Source organism: Sciurus carolinensis, chromosome 2 (genome assembly GCF_902686445.1).
Source record: "Sciurus carolinensis chromosome 2, mSciCar1.2, whole genome shotgun sequence".
Lineage (NCBI taxonomy): Eukaryota > Metazoa > Chordata > Mammalia > Rodentia > Sciuridae > Sciurus > Sciurus carolinensis.
In genome coordinates, this window is record NC_062214.1 from 20,038,052 (window position 1) to 20,063,074 (window position 25,023).

The 25,023-nt window shown below is 50.2% G+C and overlaps 1 protein-coding gene and 2 non-coding genes across 4 annotated transcripts; 1 reads left to right on the forward strand and 2 right to left on the reverse strand.

Moving 5' to 3' along the window:
• Positions 1–3,707: 3,707 nt before the first annotated feature.
• On the reverse strand, positions 3,708–23,349 carry Lbp (lipopolysaccharide binding protein). 2 transcript variants are annotated; one of them, XM_047541675.1, is made up of 15 exons: positions 23,144–23,348; positions 21,068–21,182; positions 20,002–20,130; positions 17,930–18,085; positions 17,318–17,381; positions 14,171–14,234; positions 12,439–12,530; positions 11,786–11,962; positions 10,789–10,848; positions 10,000–10,167; positions 8,579–8,646; positions 8,067–8,109; positions 6,823–6,886; positions 5,975–6,051; positions 3,708–4,069 (listed from the first exon to the last, which is right to left on the reverse strand). In XM_047541675.1, the coding sequence occupies exons 1-15, from the start codon at positions 23,265–23,267 to the stop codon at positions 4,025–4,027; spliced, it is 1,446 nt and encodes a 481-aa protein (XP_047397631.1). In that variant the 5' UTR covers positions 23,268–23,348; the 3' UTR covers positions 3,708–4,024. The 2 variants fall into 2 exon arrangements, with proteins under 2 accessions (XP_047397631.1, XP_047397633.1); XM_047541677.1 differs by lacking the exon at positions 10,789–10,848 and having other exon boundaries at positions 23,144–23,349.
• Positions 14,773–14,846, reverse strand: Trnav-cac (transfer RNA valine (anticodon CAC)). The gene has a single exon. It is a non-coding gene; the product is annotated as a tRNA-Val (tRNA).
• On the forward strand, positions 21,629–21,702 carry Trnai-uau (transfer RNA isoleucine (anticodon UAU)). Its single transcript has one exon. It is a non-coding gene; the product is annotated as a tRNA-Ile (tRNA).
• Positions 23,350–25,023: the final 1,674 nt, after the last annotated feature.

Here is a 25,023-nt window from a genome sequence, read left to right on the forward strand (position 1 = left end):
TTCCCCAGGGAACGCCATTCCGAGGGAAGAAACCCGAGGTAGGAAGCCTAGAACGCCCCTGAATCTGTGATACAGGACGAGGTCTCAAACGTGGCCAAAACCTTGTTCTGCAGATGCTGTTGGTTCCCAAGTTCAACGTGACCCCGGCCGATGCCATCACCACCTACCACCAGTGGGGGACTGAGCGGACGACCTTTCTCGGGTCCACGATTTCCCCATTCAGTCATTCGTGACTTCTGATCCTACACCTGCTGCTACTGGGTGGAAAAAAGGTTCCAAGATTTTAAAAATTAAATATTTAATGTTAGAATAATTTTAGATTGACAAAAAGACTTAATGTTTTTGCAGTTAAACTAAAAAATAGTTTTTACGTATTTTTACATCGTTTTAGATTTGTAAAGAGAGTACAAAGTCCTCAGGTATCCTAGCCCTAGTTCCCCTGTTGTTAACATCTTGTATTATTATTTACACTTATTACAACTAATGACCCCATGTCAATATATTATTTTAACTAAATTCTATACTTTATTCAGATTTCATTGTTTTCTTTCTAATGTCCTTTTTTATTTTCCAAGGTCACATCCAGGACTCCACATTAGATTTAGCTCTCATCTGGGTTGTGGCAATTTCTCATTCTGTCTTTGTTTTCTTTCCTTTTTGGTGCTGGGGATTGAACCCAGGGGCACTCTAACCACGGAGCCACATCCCAACCCTATTTTGTATTTCATTGAGAGACAGGGTCTCGCCGAGTTGCTCAAGTACTTGCTGAGTTGCTGAGGCTGGCTTTGAACTTGCAATCCTCCTGCCTCAGCCTCCTGAGCGCTGGGATTACAGGTTTGTGCACGGTGCCTGGCTCTCTCCTTGTTTTTGATGCCCTTGATGGTTTTGAAAACTGACCAGGTGGTTTTTGTGGGATGTCACTTAATTTGTGTTTGTCTGGTGTTTTTCATCAGGGACTTTGGAAAGGAAGACCAGAAAGTGCCGTTCTCATTTGAACATATCAAGGTACGTACTGTTAGGGACTGGACGCTTGTGTCCCCCCAGGTCCATATGTTGAAGCCTAATCCCCAATGCCACAGCATTAGGAGGTGCGTCCTGTGGAGGTGGTTAGCTCATGAGGGTGGAGTCCTGGTGATGGGTTTAGTGCCCTCACGGGGTGAGACACAGAGAGCTGGCATCCTCCTCTCTGAGAGGAGAGGTTGCCGTGGGAAGCCAGGGGCCTGCAGTCAGGAAGAGGCCCTCGCCGGAGCCTGACCGGGCTGGCATCCTGACCTCAGACTTCTAGCCTCCCAAACTGAGAAAAAGCAACATGTGCTGCCGCCGCCAGCCAGTTTGTGGTGATCTGTCATAGCAGCCTGCGCTGACTGACACATACTGCCACATGGCCTACCTCTGAAGAGGCTCACCTTGATCACCTGGCTGATGCAGGCCTGTCAGGTTCTCTATGGTAACTTTGCTCCTGCCCAGGACTCCACTCTGTGGAACAGGCCATTACCTAAGGGTGGGGAGTCACGCCCTGCCTCTCCTGGGGGGCGATATTTGCACAAATTGTTAGAATTCTTCTGATTGGGAGACGTGTCTTTTCCCCATTATCTGGCAAAGCCGCCCAAACCAGCCACTTAGTCTCAACCAGTTGGCTGGGCCACTTTCTCTTTCTGCTTGGCTTTTGGGGAATCATCAGGCAGTGTTCCTTCCTGGGATCCTGACCACGGGGCATGTCGGGCACCGACAACTCACCCGGTGCCACATGAAGGGAGAAAGTGAACCACGTCTGAGGGACGATGACGTGATAAATACTGACTGTGCATCTGCTGCTGCCAGGCACGGTTCAGGCGAGCACATGGCACTGGGAAAGTGCTTACCCCCTGGAGTTTACCTCACCTCGCTACTTAAGGTATGCAACATCTGGGGAGTCGAGGAGTGGAGATGCTCAGCCCCAGCCCAGCCCTACTGCATCGGAATCCGAATTTCACAAGATTCTTGTGGGATTCATAGGCACGTTGAAGTCTGAGAAGTCCTGGCCTAGAAGGCATTTCGCAAGCACATAATCGAACATTGAATAAGTGTCATGATCGCGAATAGGGCAAAGGAAACCTATGAGCTTGGTTGACCCTGGTATGTGACAGAATAACCATCCCTGGTATCTTTGAGGGGTGTGTTCCAGGGTCCCTGTAGGCACCAAACAAAATCTGAGGACACTCAAATCCCTCTCGTAATGTGACATATTTACGTGTGAACCTACACGTGTCTTCTTCTAGGCTTTAAGTCATTTCTAGATTCCTTATTATACCTAATACAATGTAAATGCCATTAAATAGCATTGTTCAGAGAACAATGACAAGAAAATCAAGTCTATACATATTCGGTTCAGATACAAGTTTTTTCTGAATGTCTGTGATCCTCAGTTAAATGAACCCACTGAGGTAGAGCCCACAGGTATGTAGACATGACCATCATTTTAAAAAACCATGAGAAGGGCCAATGGGAAAGTGAGCTTTTGTGTCCTGGTGTGGTCTGCATCTGATGAGCTTGTGACCGGCTTCAAGCGCAGCCTCGAGTCTGCTTCTGTACCCTCCCAGCCAGGGACGCACACTTAAAGCCCTGTAAGGAACCCATCTCTGGATTACCAACCTGCGCACACTCTGGAGCTGGCCAGTCCCACACCTGGGCAGAGCAGGGTTTGCAGCACTGAGGAGCAGAGCTGCGGACAAGGCAGCTGGGCATAGGAGCGGGGGACCTCCAGCCCCTGACCAGGCCATCACGAGCAGATCTCCAGGGCCTCTGACCTCACACTCACCCACTAAGGCCAGCAGTTTGAGGACCGAAGGATCTGGAGGGCAGAAGATCCCGGGTGAAGTTAGTTCTGGCCATCAAGTTCAGAGCCATGAGGGAGGAAGTGACCTCCCCAAGGCCACAGACTGGAACTGGATGAAGCCTGAGCCCTCCGCCAGCTACCACAGGGACAGAGATGGGGAGGAACAATAAACAAAAGTAAAGAGGAGGGAGGAAAGGAAGCCCAGGGGCACCCAGCCACCAGCTGGGAGACAACACATCGTCCCATCTTGGAACACATCTCTGTCACACACAGGGTAAATGGGTCTGTTCCCTGTGAATTATCTACTAGCCAGCAGCTCTATCCATCTGCTCATTAACACAATAATAAAAAATATCAAGCCAGTCTTCTGAGTCCCAGGCCCCGGGGTCTAACTACATAACTTGGAAATGACTCTTTATTAAGTCTGATCAAAGGCTCATTGTTCAGTAATTAGAAATCACGGCCTCTCCCTCCAGGCTTTGGGCTCATAAACAACAGTTGACTGAATTTTTTGGGGGGTGGAACCAAATCCCTTGCCGGATCCATTTCCTCCTCACTTACACCAGCTTCAGTGGGGATGGCGGCAGGAGGCTGAGCTTCAGCTCTGGGGAAACTCGTGGGCTCCTTGTCTGCAGTAGCAAGTGGGCGAGCAGATGTTGAATGATCCTCTGGACCAAGACAGGACAAGGACTGAGTGAGGGACATCAGCACCAGGGCCTGTGCCGAGTGCTGTGCAGAGTCCCTTGCTCTCCTACTGAGGCCCCTCTAGCCATGGCCGCTAAGAAAGAGGGTGTGGTCGAGGTCTAGCCCATGTGGGACTGACCAGCCAAAGACCCCTGAGGCCAGAAGAGGGCGAGCAATAAAGTAAGTAATTCTAGCCAGAACACCTTCATCGATTCGTCAATAAATATTTATTGAGGACTTACAAAGGCTAGGGTTCTGCTAGACATGGGATCAGATGGGGTGTAAAAAATACAGAGTCTGCTCTTAAAGATGTCACAGGTCAGTGGGGGAGGGTGACCCAAATGGAGGAGAAAGTCGTCTGGAGCCAGAGAGGGTCTGGTGCACCTGGCGAAGAGGAAGAGTGTGGGGGAAGGACCCCCAGAGCCGAGAACAGCCCTTCAGGAATCCCCGGAGATGTGCTGCACATCTGGAAATGTGACTGGCAGGTCCAGCTGTGGCCTCCGAGACCCATCTTTCTTCTTGTCCTCAAACTCTCATATACTGGACATTGGCACCCAAGAACAGGAAGTCCTAGAGGGAAGCAAGGCAACCTGGGATGGTAAACAGCATCCGCTACTCCAAAAAGATGCACCTGCCACAGAGGGAGAGCGCCGGCCTGGGAAGCGCAGGCTCTGCCAGAAACCAGGTCACTGCATAAATTGCGAGAGTGCCTGGTTCCCCAAGGTCCCCATAAAGCACGGCTTTTGCCAGCTAACTTCTCGGAGCAGCGATCTGCCTGTCACTTCCCAAGCTGCGTGTTCCTGGAAGGTCTCATAAATGTTCTTCGTGTCACCTAAATTTTTTCCTCCTTGGTGGAGAACGCAAAATTGTGAGCTGCTGGGATTTACTCTCTCGCTCTTAAATTTCCATCTCCCGGAGGGGCGGGAACTCAGAACTCAAGGCAAAGCTCAGTTCTTTCCACAGTGATCCAAGCCCTGCCTTCGGTGGCCAGAAAAACAAACACTGGCGACCTCAGAATTTCAGTGAATATGGTACTAAATAATAAATCTAATCACTCCCCACGTGCCAAGCATTGGCCTCTACCCAAGGGGCCACACCCCATTCTACAACTGAGACCAACTGTGTGAACGATCACTCTGACTTTGCTTTCAGCTATGACCTTATTTCACTTGTGAACTCTCAACAGTGGTTGGGTGTTAAGTATCTTGAGATCCAAAGGACTCTGGACATTTCTTTTTCAAATACAATAGCTGGCCAGTGTTTCCATGTCCCAACCACTCCCCTGACCTTCATGTCCTCTAATAGCTATTATTTGGGGGATGTTGACCATGGACCAGGCGCCAACGCAGACATGATGGCCACACGTCTGCCAGTCCAGTCATCTGAGCCTGGAGGTGCTGTTCTAGAGAGATAGCCTGACATCTGGGTGGACGGATGAACCATTAGGTGCCTGGCCAGGGAAGTGGCCAGAATAATGAAAAATCAGGCTTATTTCCTGGTTAAATCAATTATGGTCCATCTGCGGGGTGAGATGACGCACAGCTCTTTATCATCAGAAGGAAACTGGGGTGTGATAAGAGAACGTACGGGCTTGTGAAAAATTTTAAAAAATGTTCGAATGGGGATGTGGCTCAGTTTCAGAGCACTTGGCCAACATGCATCAGGCCCTGAGTAGGATCCCCAGCACCAGCTCCCCCCACCCAAAAAAGGTTTATATGTAAAATGGGGAACACACCAAATACATATTTATAATACAGTTCTTCCACTTAAGAATTAAGAAGGAATTAGCTGGGCATGGTGGCACACGCCTGTAATCCCAGTGACTCGGAAGCCTGAGGCAGAGGATTGCAAGTTCTAGCCCAGTCTGGGCAATTTCACAAGACCCTGTCTCAAAATTAAAAATAAATAAATAAAAAGGGCTGGCGCTGGGGCTGGGGATACAGTTCAGCTGGTAGAGTGCTTGCCTTGCAAGCACAAGGCCCTGGGTTCAATCCCCAGCACCGCAAAAAAAAAAAAAAAAAGGGCTGGCGCTGTAGCTCAGGAGTAAAATGCTCCAGGGTTCAATCCCCAGGACTGCAAAATAGACAAATAAATAAAAAGGAAATAATTAAAATTTACCAGAGGCCTTCAGAACCTGACCTGTTGGCAAGTCTAAGATGTGCATTATTTTCAAAGTGGAAACCCAGCTTCATCAAACACCTCCTGCTCCAACAGAGCTGCTGCTTCTAAAGGACACCTGGATGGCCTCGTGGCACATTGCAAGATCCTGGAGCATGCGGCCCGTCCAGCAATCCCAGCTCCAGGGCTGGGTGGGATTGGGCGGGATTGGGCGGTGGGATTGGGCGGGATTGGGCGGGATTGGGCGGGATTGGGCGGGATTGGGCGGGATCCCACCCACTGACTTATGGTCTCCAAACCTGTTGGGCTAACCGATTTCCACCCCCAAGTCCTTAGAGCCCCCGTGAACCCACTGACCTTGTGAATCTGAAGAACAAGGTCATGGAGCTGGATACGCTTTAGCAGAGGGAGCGGGAAGCCTTCAGCCAGTTTATCTGCAGGTGGTGACAATATTCAAAGAATGTGTTAAGAGATACAATTAGAGACAATTGTTTTTATGGAAGAATCCTGCTTTGCAAATTCTACACACAATTCTAAGCATTCCCACTTAGGGATCACCAAGGACTGGGAGGTAGATATGATTATCATTTCCATTTCATACACAAGGAAACTGAGGCACAGAGAGATCAAGTAACTTGTCCTAGGTCACTCAGCTAGAAAATGGCAGAACTGGGGTTTGAACTTCAGAAGGCTGGCAGGGGAACCTAAGCCGATAGTCGTGGAGCGCTCTGGAGGAAGTAGCAGGTTTGGGGTAGCAGGTAGAGCAAGTGGTGACTACTCTCTGCCCTCCACCCGTCCTGCTTTATGTTGCAGCCAAATAAATCAACATCTCATGGAACCAGGGGTTGGGACTTTGTGTTTTATTGATTTTTACTATGGATTTGGGCGACTGACTGGGAAATGTGCATTCAAGGTGCCTGCCTGTGCCCCCGGTCTTCGCTGGGAGGGGCACTTCCTGAGTCTCTCCTGTTCCCTTAAGAGGAGCACCAAAGAGTTGTCCCAGCTCCCAACCCCCATAGACCCTGGAGGGACTGAAGTCAAGGTCAACACCCCATCTCGCAGGCCACTGAAGCTCAGACTAGTGACTTTCCCAAGGCCACACGGCCCTCAGGGGAGCCCTGGTTCCCAACTCCGAGTTCAGCTCTCTTTCCCTCAAAAGGCACTGTCTACTTTTGACTTGGAAAAAAATGGCTCTTGAGTCTTACCATTGACCTTGGGGTAGAGTTTCTCTCCAATGTAGTAGTTGAGCAGCGCCTCCAACATCTCCACCTGGTGGAGAACAGGAGAGGTGCCCCATGACCCCGCAGGCCTGTGGCCACCAGTACATAGCCCCACAGCTACCCAGGTGCCCACAGGGCGAAAGTCTTGAAAAACGCCATTTGCAGATAAATGCCTACATCCTGCTGCTATTTTACAAGCTATAACCATTTCGAGATGCACATTTATATGTAAGCAAATAAATAGGAAAGGTTTGAGAGGCTGTACGCCCAGGCTTTCCTCTAGGAAGAGCACCACCCATTATCTTTAGTATTTAATTTTTTTAAAAAAAGTGAGAATATCTTCCTGAATTACTTGTGTAATTTTAAAAAATCAAATGCAAACTGGGATTCCCTATGAAAATTAGGATACGCAACCTTGACCCGCCCACTATACATCAGGCGGGGGCTCAAAGCCTTACCAAGTATGTATCCCATTCAGTCTTCACAAGAACCCTGCAAGGTTCCTATTGATCTCCCCATTTCACAGATAAGGAAATCGAGACCCACAGAATGGAGTGACTTAGAAACTGGACAGCAGGGCCAGGATTTGAACCTAAGTTGATCTGGGTGATGCTGGTTGCTTTTTATACATCTCTTGTGAACACATTAGGATGACTCTGTGTCTTAACATGTGGCTGCTTCACTTTACGGGACATTTTAACATGCTGTGTGCATGTACAACGCCAGTGTATCATGAGCTCATCCCTAATTCTCTGAAAGGAGTCATCCTTGGGACCCTGGGAGCAACATCCCTCCCCACAATCTGTTTGCTTCCACTTCGTAAGTGCTTAGGGAAAGTGGGGGAAGGACAGCAGGAATGAAGTGGTCGCTACTTTGAGCACCTGGATCCATCTATGCCTGAAACCTCCTGCCTTGGGTTTTCATGGTTAATGTTGCTATTTGTTTTTTAGTAATAAGACCCTATGGAGTCTTCCTCTGTGCCTAAGACAGGTTTGAGTTGGCTTTTTTTTCCCTTGCAATTAAAATAATAATGTCCAATAGATAACTTAATTATTTATTATCTTATTTTGGGATATAACCGTTCTTGTTCCTAACTCTTGGATTTTGAGAAGTTCTATAGTTCCCTAGGGCAGAGATCTGCTCTTCTCTTTTTCTATTTCCTATTAAAGGTGCCACAGAAATTGCTTAGCATCCTAACCATGTCAGAAATAAAAACACCAATAACTTACATTGAATACTCCAACTTTGGATTCTTTTAGTTCCACTTGAACCCTAGAAAGAATCAGAGAAGATTCATAGACATGGGCATTGCACCCATGGGAACCCTAAGCAATATGGGGGTCCCAGAAAAGAGGAGGCATTGGCTGAGGGTGGGGGTGAAAAGACAATTAAGTATCTAAAAACTATGACACAATATTGGGAAGACAGAAGGGAGGTGGGGTAGAGTGAAGAGCTCAATCTTGATCACTTCAGGAAATTAATATTATAGCTGGTGTCTAAAATTCATTAAGAAAAAAAATGATCAGCAAATTATTTAGAAATTTGAAATTTATGGGGGCAGGCCCAGCAGGGCAAGAGAATTAGGCCAATTGGGATAAAATTTAAATTTCCTTCCCAAATGGTGAACCCCAACATTGACAGGAGAACCACACCACCCACATCCACCAGCCACAGAAAAGCAGCGACCGAGTCGGGGGAGCCCGGCTGAGCATCCCGTGTGGGCAGGAGGAGGCTGACTTACTTTCCTGGGTTCAGGAACCCAGTGATCTTGCTGGTGTTGAAGGCCAACGTGGCGGATACATTAGTGGCCTGGAAAAGCCAGTGGGAGAAAACAGGTTTAAATGATGGCCTTTGTCAATCCACGGAAAACAATGACCAGAGTCAGTAGTTGTTCTCAACAACCGGCTCAGTGGGTTCAAGCAGGAATCTTGCCCATAGGCTGTAGACCCCAGGGGCTCATGGTAGGTGCTCAATAAATGTTTGGACTTGGACTCAAATGTTTTTACTTAAAATTGCTGACTGTGGCAGCAGTTAAACTTTGAACAGACTACCAAGAGACGGCGTAGAGTATTTATCCCTGGAGAGCTCTAAAAAGGATCATTGCTAGCTATGTCCCGGCTAAGATTCAGCTCTAGTCATAATAATAATAAATTATATTTGATCTTGGAATATATGAACAACAAGAACAATTTTCATAGCAATAACAACACTCTCAAGTTGCAGATAACCCTTCAAGATGAATTACCCTCTTCCAGAGACCTGACTTGTTGAGTTTCAAACCTGAAACAAGAGAACCAAGTTCTCCATCTGGTGAGCAGGGGCCCCAAAAGGACTCAGAACCCCTTCTCTATTAGACAGGGTCCATCAAGAAAGAAAAAAAAAAAAAAAAAAAAACACTCTCAATATTTAATGTGGAGGCAATTTAATGCAAAGCATTGGTTATCTAAGTGATGGAACGGCAAGAAGCCAGAAATGAGTTGTTGAGGCGGCTCAGAGATCAGCAGAGCCAGGAGGCTGCCTCCACCCCAGACCAGAGGAAGAGAGGGTGGAACTGGAATTATGAGAGCCACCACCCAGGAGGGTAGTCCCTGCCAATTTTTTATTTTTTTTTATTTATTTATTTTTTTGCGGTGCTGGGGAATCGAACCCACAGTCCTGTGCTTGTAAGGCAAGCACTTTACCAACTGAGCTATCTCCCCAGCCCGCCAATTTTTGCCCAAGGCAAAGAAAGAGGAAAAATAAACTCTGGTTTGATCCTTTCTCACGCCCTCCATATCCTGATCTTGTCTCCCATTGGCTGATGTAGCTTGAGGTCAGAGTGCAAGGGCCCCTGGGAAATGTAGTCTTTAGGTGTCAGCTACAGCTACAGAGCAAACAGGAGAAAGGCTCCCAAGCCTTCCTGCTCAGAGGGAGATACCAACCTTAAACAAATATGTCTGCAAATAGACACATAAATACCTTGATAATGAGCACTGAAGAAAAATAATGGGGTGCTACAAGAAAAAGTGTCAAAATGTAAGATAGAGTGGGTTCAGAGCCAACAGGAAAGGCCTCTCTGGGGAAGTAAGAGTTCCCTGAGACTGAAGGAATCGGCCAGATGGTGAATGGGGAGAAGAGCGTTCGGAAGGCGGGAACGGCATCTGCAAAGACTCGGAACCTTACCACACTGAGCCGGAAGACGGGCTCCTTGACGGAGTTAGGCAGGAGCACCAAGGCCTCGATCTCCAGCTGGAGGGCCAAGGAGAGTTTCCCGGGGCTGAAGTTCAGGAGTGGGGCCTGAACCACTGCTCCCCGGAGCTCCAAGTTCAAGTTGGGGTACAGCCTGCCTATCTGGGGGCAGAATTAGGAGATTATGTCAAGAGAAGAAAATAGGTCTGCAGGACAGAGAGCGCCACGTAAAGCTGAGGATGGTACTGAAGGGTATGCTATGCCTCCATCCGTGTGAAAACAGTGGGGAAACAGACACACACATTTTCTATTTATACGTAGAATAGCGAAGAAAGATACACACACTCTGACCCTCTTGGTAAACTCGAGTTGAGGACTGGGAGCAGGGGACACCTGTGTGGTTGGGAGACTTTTCGTTCTATACCATCTCTTGAAGGTTGAATCATGAGAATTCATTTCTCATTCAAAAAATAATTTTTAAAGCACTTGAACATCCTTGCACCCAAGCAAGCCCTCTGCGATGGCTAGATGTTGCTAATTAGGGAACCCTTGGTAGAACACACCAGCATTCCTTGGGTTCTTAGGTAACACCAGATGACTTGCATGGCCCCATGAGACGTGGGGCTCAGGCCGGTCACTTGGGCTCTGAAAGAAGCCCTGATGCCTGCAGTCCCCAGTCTTCTGAATCTCAGTCAAGCTGAGAGGGAGGTAGAGGTTTTAAAGAGAAGCCTTGGAAGTCTAGTGAGCTCAGCATGTACCCACGGAGGGTCAAAGGAGCCTTACCCGGGGGGCGAAGGCTCGGAAGGACTTGGTGGTCAGTCGGATGGTAGAGTCGGGTGGACTCTGCAGCAGAGAGACACAAAGAACTTTTGGGGAGCTTTGACTTCTTCTGTAAACTGGGCATTATAGCAATCCCCACCTCTGGGCCACTGGGAGGGCAGAGCACACAGCAGGTGCTCCAGGAAACCATGGGGAGGGGTGAACGAGACGTGATCACAGAGATCCTAGGCTGTGGGGAATCATCCTGAGGACTAAGCCACCCCATCCATTCATCAGATGGTCCCCAGCGCACTCCAGGGTAAACTGGATCATCCAAGTTGGAGCATGCTGTGATTTGCTCATCACCTGATATCCAGGAGAGCTCCACTTTTATAAAGTGCTGCAAGAAACAATCTTTTGAACCCAGAGAAATACATGATTCACTATAAAAGTCAGTCTCCCTTATGCAAAGCCCCATTGAAGACAGTTGTTTTAGAGGTGTTAGGAAGACTTTGAATGGATCACTAAATCATGTACCCTTTTCACTTTGGCTACAAGGAAGCTCCTAGACAAATTTGTGATTTAAAAAAAAAAAAAACAATTAATGGGGCCAGTGTCTTCCTAATTGTGCTTTATGTCTCAGTTGGTCTTATTTCATTTTCTATGTAACCTTATGCTTTTATTAGGGTATCTATTATTTTGGTTCATTCACTAACATGTTTTAATAAACCTCCATGCATCATCAAGATGAGAAAAATTATAAATTAGAATAAAAGCTCTAGACGAGGAGAAAAGCAGTATATAGACTGCAAAACCTTCTATAGTTGTTATAAGGGAGAAAGAACTTTGAATTGGAGCTTCCTGGCAGCCAAAGTAATAAAGGGAACTTGGGCTAACTTACATTTTTTCTGGCCTTGATTTTTTAGTTATATAACTTACCATTTTACTGATGTAAATTGGAATGGAAAGGAAAAATAAGTTATGTTGTCACTGGAGAACACTGTTCTGCCTCGGTCCTCACCATGTCATCTGTGACGGAGAAGTTCAGGTACCCTGCTTGGTGGTACACCAGGCTGGCGGTGTTGAAGACGTAGTCAGAGATGGCGAAGTAGACCATCCGGTCGTGGTCCTCAGGAAGACTCAGGGCAGGGGCAAGACAGGCCACTGGGGAGCGGTGATTAAGATGGAATATTTCACCCTGGGGAGACAGAGAGAGAGGTTCCAACTGGACTTCTCAAAGCCCAGGGACGTAGGAGCACTGGACGCGGGAGCCAGAGAGCCACCAGCCCAAGACAATGCCCGACACCCCACCACTAAGACCTTTCCTCTGGGCCAAGTGTGGTGTCTCCCCGAAGCTTTGGTTTATGAACCCACAGGATGGGATGTACGGGGCTGCCCTCTGTCCCACCTGGGGGCTCCGACCCGCCTCTTCTGCAGGGCGGGAAGGGAAAGGAGGGGGAGGAGGAAGACAGGACATTCAGGACCTAAGGATGGTGAGACGCGGGAGCCGCCCGGCCCTGGGAACAGCCCGTTCTCCATGTTGCCCTCCCTCCCACAGCGGGCACCAGGGAGGCGAGACAGCTGAAGCTGGGAGGGAGGCAGCCAGGAGCGGGCCCATCCTGAGGGCGCACTTCACCCCCCGACTCACCCCAGGCCCTGCTCCAAGGTCCTCACCTTAAACATCACATCCAGCATCTGGGCGGTTGCCCGAGGGGCCTCCATTAAACTGTAGTCGACACCTGCCACGCTGTCAATCTCTGCTATGACTGTGGACAGAGAGGGGCAGCCTTAGGGCCAGTGTGGCCTGTGACTGATGGGAAAGGGCGAGGGCTCTGGCCGGCTCACACGCCCTGTGACGCTCTCCAGACCCTGCGCTCCACCCGGCTTGGGGCACACAACCCCTTCTTGAAGGAGGAGACCACGTGGGTCTTGTCTCACTGGTGGATAAGCCATGGAGAGGGGGTTAGGCTCAGTGTAGGGCCGAGGTAGTTTCCAGGGACACCCCAAGAGGAGCTCAACCGGGCAGCTGAAGCTTCATGCTGGGCCACGTAACCAGGAAGGTGGGCATGTCCAGAGGCCAGACACTCCCCGCCAAGGCCCTGAGTGAACCAATGTTCCCTGTCCCATGCAACGGTCACTGTGCCTTCCTGGGCCTCAGGAAAGAGGGTGTCAACAAGTACTGCATGGGGACATGGGGCCACAGCACTGGAGAACAGAGATGCTTTGCTGGGACTGTCCTGCTCCAAGCTTCACACAGGCACCTGGGATCTGGGGACTCTGCATGTAGCTGATTATTTTGCAGATACACCTCCATGTGGGGCAGAGAGGCACGTCCTAGGTGCCTCTGAAGCCCTGCTGGCACTAGCAATGGATGGAAGAACCCCCGATGCCTATTAGCTGGGATTGTTAAATCAGGGAAACTCCACAGAATGGACTACTACACAGCTATTAAAACAATGAAAAATGGAAAAGTCCGGAAAATTCTTTGGCAGGATCTCATAATGCTGAACCCTACCCACGACGTCACATTGGCCTGCAATTTCACTCCTAGGCATATACGCAAAGACATGCAGCCAACTGTACTGGAACATTCGTCTGAAACAGAAGCTCGCCCATGGCTGGCACATCAGAGTGGATGAATGAATGAAGGACGGTCTCCCAGTGGTGTGATCAAGTGCGGAGAATGAACTAGCTACACCATACACAGCCTTGTGGTCTGACCTCGCATTTTAAAAAGATGAACAAAGAAATCCTTTGGGTATTTGGGAAAGACTCAAAACATGGTATGATTCCAGTCATGCCCTGAGTGCAGAACTACTCTTTGCAGGCGGAAGCTGGGGGAGTGGTTGCCCTTGCAGGCTGGGTAGTAACTGAAGGCGGACAGGAAGGGCTCCGGAAGGCGAGCTGTGCTCTGCTTCTCAATCTGGGAACTGGCTACCAGCGTGCTCAGCAGGTGAAAATTCTGGAAGCTGCCAGCTTACAACCCGGGCACTTTATTTTCTATGAAAATACTACAAAAAAAGTTAAAAAAAAATAATTTCAATTTATGTGTGCTGACATAGAAGACTCTCCAAGAGACAGAAATTGAAAAAGAAACAGGGTGGAGAACAAAGTGTGTGCTGGGTCCAGGAACAGATGTGCATTCACAAGGATGCACTCACACATATTCACGAACCAAAAAGAGACATTTGAGAACGCATATTCATATGCTTAGGTATATTTATATTTGTACACGCAAAAAATATATCCGGAAAGATACACCCCAAACAGAGCTTATCTCTTGGAAGGTAGGTTGGGGAGAAAAGGGGATTTTGGTTCCTTTCTACACTTCTGTCTTATTCAATGTTTTATGATGTACATATATGCTTTTGTCAAAATGAACAGAAATATAGTGTCCCTGTCCTACCTGGCAGGGTTTGGAGATAAGGCTGTAGGTCAGAGGTCACTGATTCCTCAACCATTTCACAAATCTGAAAACAAAACAAAACAAAAAAAAGAAAGAAAAAAAAAAAAGGGAAGAAGAAGCCTAAGTGAGTTTCCCGGCTTTGGCCCGACGCTGTTCTCCTCACTTTAGAAACATTATTCCACATGTTTGCTCAGCGATCATTCGATCTACCAATATTTAAAAAGTGCGTGTCGTGCGCCAGGCACTGAGGAAACATGAGAGACACAAAAACATGCAGGCCCTTGTGGACTCCAGCGGGGTCCAGCCAGACTTCTGGAAGCCTGTGCCAAGGCAGGACATCTGAGCCACGTGAAGGCACTGGCTGGAGATGCCGCCTGAAACTCCGTTATTGAGGCCATTTCTTCTGGGAGGCCCTGGCCTCTGAGAACTCAGAATTTAGAGAGTAACTAGAAAGGGCCCTGCACATAAATGTATAGGTATTGAGGTAAATGCAGGTTTTCTTTTTAAATTTTTGTATTAGGGACTGAACCCAGAGACACTTAAACCACTGAGTGACATCCCCAGCCCTTTTTATTATTTATTTATTTATTATTATTTTTTTTTTGTGGTACTGGGGATTGAACCCAGGGCCTTGTGCATGTGAGGCAAGCACTCTACCAACTGAGTTATATCCACAGCCCTTTATTTATTTATTTACTTATTTTTTATTTTGAGGCAGCGTCTTGCTAAGTTGCTGAGGATGGCCTCAAACTTTTGAACCTCCTGCCTCAGCCTCCAGAGTTGCTGGGATTACAGGCGTGAGCCACCAAGCCCGGTATGAGGTTATATCCTGACTTCCCTTTGCAGCTGCCCCCATTCCTGGGGAAGGAGGTTACCAGGGAGGAGCTGCCAAAAAGCAAAGAAAGGGGTGGTGGGGAGGGTTCCTGCAGGGCTGCTGGGGCACCGGATCTCAGCTGGGACGCTTCCCTTCCAGTTTTCTTTCAGACAGCCTTTCATCAAACCACCCCCAAAGCCCTGAGCCTGGATGTCCCCCTTCTTCAGGGACCTGAAGGATGGAGGATGGGAGGCATAGGGGGCCTCTGTCCCATGTGCACAGTAGGGTCTCCTGGGGAGGTAGAAGGGGGTTAGTTGAGGTTGTAGCCTCGAACAAGCTCAGGTTCAAATCCTGCTTAGTCCTCACTGGTTGCATGGCCTTTGAAGAATTCCCTTTGCCTTTGGGTCTTTACCCGCAGGGTCCTAAGAGAGAAAGTGAGTCTGCATCACCCAGAGATTTCCTGTTCTTACCTCTGCTGGTTCAGAAACCACGCCCCACCCTGAGGGAGGAATCAGCACAGTCCTGAACCAGGCTCCTGAGAGAACGGCCCTGGGAGAAGGAGCTTTCTAAAGACCCACAGGATCAGGGTCCAGGGAGAGCCCCGACTTTCCCAAACCTCAGCCCTTTCAAGGTCTTTGGCATAGGGGGCCCCACATCCTGGAGGGATCCTAGCCTAGCTTCTCAGCAGCCAGGTGTCACCCGGCAAGTGACTCCACTTTTCAGAGCCTCCTCTGTCAAATGTGTAAAGTGGTACTGCCTTCAAAAGTTGAGGTCAAGACGGGGCTTCATGTTGCCTGCCTCTGATCCCAGGGACTCAGGAAGCTGAGGAAGGAAGATTGCAAGTTTGAGGCCAGCCTCAGCAATTTAGCAAGACCTTGTCTCAAAATTAAAAATAAAAAAGGGGCTGGTAATATAGCTCAGTGGTAAAGCAACCTGGGTTCATCCCTAGTACTGCAAAAAAAAAAAAAAAAAAAAAAAAAAAAAAAAATTTGAGGTCAAGATCCAGGGAGTTACATGTGTCAAGTGTTTAGTTTATTATTCCTGGTCAAAACACAGGCTTTTATAAATAAGAATAGTTATGCAATAGCATATTTTGCATTCCTTGTGTTAATTTATAAAAATAATTATTATATTACTTATTATTGTGATAACATAATTAATTGTAACACATTACTATTGTTATATAACATTATTTCTAATCGTCATTCTCACCATCATCAACTGGGGAGTGGAAGTCAGCAATATGGCAACAGGTGCCTGAGTAGGAGGTTGGCATATTTCTCAAGTTCACTTAGACCCCAGGACCCCAGAACTAGAAAAGAAATGTTGCAGCTTGTTACACCATGTGGGGTCCGCCTGCCATTCCTGATTCAACCACTAGGGGCTGCTCAATGCCAGCAGAGGTTGGACTTGCAGCAGCGCGTGTGTGTGTGTGTGTGTGTGTGTGTGTGTGTGTGTGTGTGTTTCCCTTTCTTCCTTCATAGCTTTCTCCTTCTGTAATCTGTGTTATAAGCACAACTCTGGTGTGCAGTATGTCAGAAATGGGATTTTGAGGTGCAAGAGTGTTTGGAGGGACTGAAAATTAATGAAATCTTTATTTTTAGCCAAAGATTACAAAATCTGAAGAGTTCACTTCCCCCCCCCCCCCCCCAGTATTAGGATTGAACCCATTGAACCCAAGGGTGCTTTCGACTGGAGTATATCCCCAGCCTTTTCTAAATTTTATTTTGAGACAGGATCTCTCTAAGTTGCCCTGATTGGCCTTGAACTCATGATCCTTCTACCTCAGCCTCCAAAGCAGTTGGGATTACAAGTGTGCACCATCGTACCCCACTCACGTAATTTTTTTAATGGGTAAAAAATCATAATTTTTTTAACAGGTCACTGCTCCTTCATCCAGGAGAAGTGCTCAAGAGCTAGTCCATTTTCTACCTCGCTCAAGTGCTCTCTGAAGTGACCTGCCTGGTCTCCTCAGGCACTGAGTGTTGACTTCCTTCTTGACTCTGGGGAATGGAAGGCAGTGTGGGGCAGTGAGCAAGGCCAAGCAGGGGGAGCGGCTGGAGTCTGCTCCCCAGCTCTCCATTTCACCCTTGGCCAAGCATCTAACCATTTTCTGCCTAACCAAATGGACTTGGAATTCAGAGACCTGAGTGTTGTCCCCAGCTCTACCACATATTAGCTCTGGGACAGGGGGAGTCATTTGTCATCTCTGGGCCATGGGCCCATGCATGTCCAAACCAGCCCCAGGACCCCAAGTTGGGCCAGAAGCCCGTGAGGACACCCACTGGCTCTTGCCTGGCTCCGCAGGCGGCTGGTGGCCTTGACCTGCTTACCTTGGTCTCCAACTCTCTTCGAAACTTGGACTCGATCTGGTTGTGGAAGAGGTTCAGTAGCCACCTGGCAGGGGACACAGTGCACAGTTGGCTGCCTGGCAGCAGGGGCAGGGGAGCCAGGCCCAGCCCATCCAGTGCCTTGCTGTGCCCCAGAGTCCTGGCACACCCATCCTGGCTCCCTGCATCTTCTCAGCCACATGCTGTGCCAGGATCAAGTTCAGTGGATGGTGGTGGCGGGGTCGGGGGTGGTCTCAGGAATGCACAATTTTCTAATCAAGGGAACTGAGACTCTGAGAGAGGAAATGGCTTGACCTTGGACTTGTATATTTTTATGCCCTCCTTTAGCCAAGACCCTTCATATCTGCCAACAACCAGATTTCATGTGCTTGACAGAGGACCCCTACAATTTTGTGTGTGTGTGTGGAAATGACATACCAGTACTCCTGGTTTGAACCTGCATCCGTTCTTTGCAACAGGAACCCCCTAAATGATCCCGCATGCTGTGTGTGTATCCCACCTGGATGCTTACGCTTCTCAGTGCTAGGCTGGGGGCTGGATGGGGCGTGGGCTGCAACCAGGGGTCCACCTGGCAGTGTCCCAGTGGTGACTTACTCCAGATCTCCTGATATGTCCACACCCACATCATGGATGTGGCTGCTGCAGCTGGAGGTAGTGACCGTGGGCCTCCCTGAGGGCTCGCTGCCCAACAGGAGCTTGACAGAAATGGTGATGCTCTTGACATGCAGGTCAAAGGAGCCTTGCAGTTTCCTGGAGGAGACAGAGGCACGAAGGTCAGTTCCCAGACCAAGATCTGCCACCATTTGGACAGGAAGTGGAAAGCTCAATTCTTGCCCCAAATCAGTGGAGCTGAGCACATATTTAAGAATGAATAATAAACAAAAAGGACTTAACCAGTAAAAGATCTGGAAGAAAGCCCGGGACCAATATTCATAGTCAGGGATGGACACAGACACTTCCGGCATGATCTGAGTCTCCTGAGCCATAACGGAAATGACCGATAAACTCCCAGCATGGAAAATCAAAGCTTCAGTGAACAAAAATGCAATATAAAACAGTTGCATTGTGGGACAAAGAGCTGATTTCCTTAATAGACAAAGAACAAGTTAATAAGGAGAGGGCGAAACAACTGGAAAGAAAATTTAAATAATCCAAGAGAGGAAGCAAGTTCAATGGCAAGTAAGCATCTGAAAAGGTCGTAGAAGGAACATAGCGACGAGGCCAGTGTTCACCTGCGAGTCCAGGAAACCAAGTCTTACTACCCAGCGCCGTGAAGACATGGGGACGCAGAGGCTGCAGAGGGCGCATTGGCACCACTTTCCAGAAACACGCAGCAGGATGGATCCTAGTTCTAACACACATACTCTTTGGACCAGCAATTTCACTTAGATGGATGAGGGAAGCTCACTTTCAGAGCAATGAAGGGACAACCCGAGGTCCGCTGAGTAAGTTGCAGGCCTCCGTGCTCGGCTGCCTCTAGCAAGCTGGGCCTCCCCTGCGATGGACCCGCAGCCATCCATCAAGAGGAAAGAAAGCCTGGTGGAGGCTCTGCTGGGGATGAGCCTCCAGAAGATGCCAAGGGAGAGGATCCAGAAATGTCACCAAGTGTCACCAGGTGTAGGACTCCACTGGTGTGAAATACGCAGAATGGGGAGACCACAGACAGCAGACAGGTCGGGGGTCGCCTGGGGCTGGAGGACGGGAACTGCAGACAGACTGTTTAAAGGCATGGAGGCTTATTCTTGAGGTCACCCAGCTGGGAGTGGCCTGCCCTTCTGCTATGGCCCCCACGGCATCCTCCCCAAATCCACATGTTGAAGCCCTAATCCCAGTACTGCGGAATGTGACCGTATTTGGAGAAACGGCCCTTGAGGAGGCCACTAGGTTGGGCTCTACTCCCGTCTGACTGGCGTCCTCATAAGAGGAGACTAAGACACAGGGAGGGACACAGGCCTTCAGATCAGAGGAAGACCAGGTGAGGACACTGAGAACAGGTACCATCTGCAAGCCGAGGAGAGAGGCCTCAGGACAAACCAGGCCTGCCCCCTCCTTGGCCTTGGACTTCCAGCCTCCTGGATGCCAGCCCTAGTCTGCTCGTTCTGGAGCCCTCGCCGGCTCAGACTCCTCTGTCCAAGCTCCTCTGAGGTCAGAGGATCCATCAAGGTGCCAGAGGGGCAGTGGCCCTGAGGCTGCCCTTGGCCAATAGCAGAGGAAGATGGGGTAAGGCGGTGAGCTGGGTAACTCAGGGGCGTGTCCCCCGGCCGTCCCCATTGCACCACACTCTGACAGGCTGACTTCCCTCCCCGCCAGGCCTCCCTTCTCCCTCTCCTGTGGACGTTTGCTTAGAACACACCCCCAGATCAAGTGCTCACCCCAGAAGTCTTGCCCTTGGGGTCTGCTTCTGTGGGAAGCCAACCGGGAAGACACACAGGGAACACTGAGTTCCCTTGGCCCCACAGGGGCGGGTCTGGCCCCTTTAGGAGATAGACTCAGACAGGAGAGGCCATGCCTCCAAGGGCCAGGATTCGAACCCCTGTCAGCTTCTGGGCACAGGCTCCCTGTGTGCATCATGTGGCCTTCGATGAGCCAGGAACACTTTGGACCCAGGAAGGATGGGATGAAGGCGCAGGCAAGGGCCCGAGGACCTGGGCACAGAGCCAACTTACACGAAGGACTTGCGCACCTTCCACCGGCCCTGGACCTGGATGAAGGAGTCGAAGACGGACAGACTCAGGCCCCCGTCAGCCAGGGGCTTCAGAGCAGAGCCGCGCAGCTCACAGGCGCGGACGTCCAGGCTGCAGGGAGAGACGGAGGGAGGTCAGTGCTGAGCATGGACCCGCCTCGCCAGGGACCAGCAGCTCTGCTTTCGGCAAGCACCCCGTCTACTGAGCCCCAGCGTGACCAGGCTGAGCACCCTCCTGTCATCCAGGGGCCCACGCAGGCTTTGTTCCCTTTTCACAGAGGAAGAAGTAGAACCCGAGGAAGAGATGCCATTGCTCACAGTGGGATCAGACCTCACGGATCTCGGGGTCCTGGGCTTGCAGCTCCTTCCCTCTGCCCACTCCCTCAACACGCCCAGGCGGGAGAAGCAAATTCAAGGCCGGCTGAGGCCACCGTAAGAGGAGGCATGGAAGAGGCCATCCTTGGGGAAGAATGGTCACATCCATTTCCCTTGCCTGGCACATGATAGGAGATCAACAACGTGATTTAAAAAGGAAGAAAGGAAAGAAGCCGTCAGTGGTGGTGAGCTGGGAGGGGAATGACCACGCTCCCTCCATCGTCCATCTTCGAAAGCGCTTCACTCCTCTTTACAAGCACGAGCTGCTCATGCTAGTGACCCGCTAAAGTCTCCACTCCAAGGCCAGCTCCCCTGGGAAGCCTTCCCCGACTCCCCCATCTGCACAAGGCAGCACTAGGCATTGGGCTACTGTTCTTAAAGTTTGTCCAGTTTCCCTTCTGGGCTATTGGATCCTGGGTTATCACCCGGAGGGAGGAAGAGGCAGGGACCCATTTTGCAGATAAGGAAATGGAGGCTCAGGTCACACAGCCAGTTTTCTTTAATATTTGCTGCATGATGAAGGAAGGACCTCAGTCCTCTCCTTTGGAACTTCCTGAAGAATTATCCGCTGTGCGCCCCAAAGAGGTTCCCCAGCCCAGATCTGGGACTCCGTCTCCCTCCCTCTCCACAGGCCTCCCCAGCGACCCAGGAGCCCCAGAGAAGGGGAGAACCACCTGTGAAACTCATAGTGACCACGGCCCACAAACTTGATCTTGAAGTCCCCAGTGAAGTCAGGCAGTGTGATCTCACGCAGCTCACTCTGCAGGACCACCAGCCCCTCTCTGGCCGCTGTGGACAGGGAAAAATCAGGAGCAGCTTGGTCTATCTGCTTCCCTCCCCTGCTCTGAACTCTTCAGTGGCTCCCACTTGCCCTGGGGAGAGAGGCCAACTTCCTTATCAGCACTAATCCCAGCTCCAGGTTATGGAGTGCCTCTATCAGGGAGCAGGGGACCCCAGGGCCGTCCTAGCTCCCACGCTGTGTTCTTACACCTGGGCCCATTTTACAGACAAGGAGACAGAAGGCCTTTGCCAACATCTCCCTCAGGGAAGGAGTACCGGGCACAGGGGTGGGTGATCTTCTTCTCTCCTCCTTGGCATGCAGCCTGTGTAGAAGAGACTGGAAAGATCTTAGGGCTACCGTCCTGACTTTTTCACATCTTTGTAATCAAATGGCTTTTCATGAATCCCCGAGCTTCACTTTTCTTTATGTGTCAAAGAGCATTGATCTCGGGGCTGGGGAGATAGCTCAGTCGGTAGAGTGCTTGCCTTATAAGCACAAGGCCCTGGGTTCGATCCCCAGCACCCCCCTCCAAAGAAAAGAGCAGTGATCTCTCTGGGGCAGGGAAGGACCAAAGGGTGTTATAAATGCAAATCAAAACGGCAACCGGGGGGACAACAAGCACCCACAGCGGGGGCCGGGAATGCAGCGGGGGCTCAGTAAATGCCCACGACAGCCAAGTAGGGCTTACATTATTAAAAGTATGGCAAGAACCAACATGCCCAACTTTAGAGGACCGGTCACATAAACGTGGTACGTCTGCACGGTGGAAGGGAACAAAAGACAGACCCCCCTCGTCAGGGTCTCCATACACACAGCGGTGAGTAGGCCCCGCTGTCTGTTCTGTCCCCGCAGCGCCTGTGCACACAGGTGACCGGAGGGAGGCCTCGTCTGCCCTCTCTGCAGGCTTGCTCTCTTCTTCCTGGCAAATGCATGTGCGGGGGTCCCTGCTGTGGTTGGGATATGAGGTGTCCCTCAAAGGGCTCATGTTAGGAGCAAGGTTCAGGGGTGACCGGTTTAGACCAGGAGAGCTATAACCTGATCAGTGAAGAACCGGAAAGGACCCACTGGGCCGTCACTGCGGGCAGGGCGGGGCTGGGAGAGGCAGGTCACTGGGGGCATGCCTTTGGGTTTCTATTTTGTCCCTGGAGCCCAGATCTCTCTGCTTCTGGCCACCATGAGTGGAGCCACTTTCCTCCACCACACCCTCCGCCATGATGCTATGCCTCACCCAGGGCCCAGAGCAATGGCGTCAGCCGACCATGGACTGAACCTGTGAGCCCCAGATAAACGTCTCCTCCTCTTCGTTGTTCTGGTCAGGTCTTTTGGTCACAGCGATGAAGAGCTGACTCGCACAGTCCCTCTGCCTGGAGGGCTACACTTTGTCCCTGGGTAAATCCCCCTCTTTTCTACCTCACCTCCTCCTGGAATCCGTCCCTGATTTTCCTTTTTGCCCCTAGCCAGCCTGGGACCCCCAAACCCCCACCCGACCAAGGGAATGTCCTTACCTCCTTCGGACATATAATGCAACTTAGGCTTCACAAATGTGCTTTGTTTAGCAAATTTTAAAACAACAGTCTTACTTTTATCCCTTCTTTAAAGTCAGGAAATACTGCACGTAAAGGACCTTAATAGGCACTGATCTTAAAGGTATTGCTAAGTATAAAATAGGCCATGGGACACAACCCAGTTCCCCACGGAGCACCCGCAACCCCTCCAGTCTCCACCTGTCTCCACAGGTGCCTGCCATTCTGACAAATCTTGGTCCCCATCTCTGGGTGGGAAGTCAGCTAACATAAGTAATGTGCCCAAGTCACACAGCCGGTGGGTGACCAGGCCAGAATCCCAGCCAGGGCTGCCTGACCTCCGGGAAGGTGGTACCACCCCAGGGACAGTGACTTGTCTGGGCCTCTGCTGGGCCCAGAGCAATCTGGCGTTGGGTGCAGAGTCCCGCCAACACGCAACCTCTTACCGTAGTCCAGGCCTTTGTCAGTGATCCTGGCCACCAGGCCAGGGTTGGCGCCCAGAGCCCCTGGGGTGGGCGTGAGCAGGAACCCCAGCAGGGTGGACAGCAGGGCCCTGGCCAAGGCCCCCATCCTGGATTCTCAGCAGAGTAGGCCGGGACTGTGGCACGGTGGACGGGCCTTGCTCTCTTAAGTAGCCAAGGCCAGAGGGTCAGGGGTGGTTCCTGAGGGAGGGCGGGCTCCTGGGAGCCGGAAAGGGAGGCCCAGGGACGGGAACCTGCTTGCGACACTGCTGAAGTGTTGGGGTCACGGTCACACTTAGCAGCCTGCTATTTATTGTTGCTTGGGTTAGAAGGAAGGACGGGCTGGTCCTGAGTGTCACCTGCCTCGCCTCCCCACACAAGACCCCAGTCACCAGAGCTTCTGCCTCCCCAGCCAGTCTAAGAACTCCACGAGGAAAGCTGGGTGCTGCCGACGAGGAAACCAAGGCTCACTCAAAATCACTGGGAGGGAAACCAGGTCCAGCACCTCACTGACTCTCCTTCTTTGCCCTCAATGTTCAGTTTATTTAAAAAATAAACTGTTTTCCTCCCATCAGGAAACTGGCTTTTGTAAAACTCAAAGGTGGTGCTATGTTCTGGAAGGCAACTTGGCAAATCTTTAAACATGAATCCCCAGCACTGTAAAAAATCCCCACCACCAAAAATTCTCTTTGAACAGCCATGTACCCTCTGACCCAGCGATCCTACCTCTGGAACTTGTCCCTCTGTACATAATGAAGTCAGGGTGCAAAGAGGTCACTGCACTAGGTGCCCAATGCTGTGACAGAAGGCAGGGGGAGTACTGAGACCCAGCCTTAAGTGTCCAGGAGAGGGGCCTCAGCTGTATGAATGATGATCCAGCCATTTAAAGTGGGGCTGCAGGGATAAATGCATCTCTTGATAAGGAAAGAGGTTCATGAGCCACCAGTTTCCTCTGGCACCAGATAGTAAGTCTCTGTGTCTTTGATCAAAATCAGTCTGGAAAATATTTAGCACAAAGCTAGGAGGGCTTGGGTGGGTAAGATTATGGATATTTTAAAAATTCTTTTTGCTCCTTGGTATTTAACCTTATTATTTTCTTGGGATGTGGTCCTGAGTGTATATTACATTTGCAGTTAAGTGAAGATAATGAAATTTCATTTTGGGAAACAAAACGATTACTGGGGATGGTATTTGATGTTTGGAGTCTCGCCCTAGCATTCCCTGTTTGTGAGTTTTGTTCTGCCTCTGCCACCAGGAAGTCTTCCCTGACTACCCCTACAAGTCCCTGGCTTAGAGAAAGGTCCCAGAATCCTTTGCACTTTTTCCAGTGTAGTGTTAACCACTCTCTGCCTTGTGGTAATTGAGGTCATTTAGAAATATGCCCACAGATTTTCTGACACTCCTTCCATCAAAAGGGGAAGTGTCTGTCTTCTTCCTGTGAGACTGGGAGGCCTTTGTATCTGCCTGAGACTGAATGTGCTGGAGTCACAGAGTGGCTTCCCAGTGGCTCACAGAAGGTCCAGGCGTTAGGATCAGAACTTTCCCTGTTCTGCACGAGGAAGCTCCTGGGCCTGTTGCTCCTCTGGCTCTGGGGTTGAGGTTTGTGGGTGCCTTTGTTCCCTGATCCCCATCTCACCAGGCCTGGTTGCTCCTAGACTGAGCCTTCTCCTCAGCCAGGACCAGAAGGACATGGATGTTCACTGAGCACCTACTATGTGCAGGTTAAGCTGTACACACCTCTGGTCCCTGCTGCAGCCCTCCACTGGGGATTCTAGTCTCGTCTTCAGATGAAGAAAAAGAGGCTCTGAGGGTGAAGTCATGCAGGCTACTGTCACCAGCAGGGTGACAGTAGGTTAGGGAGGGCC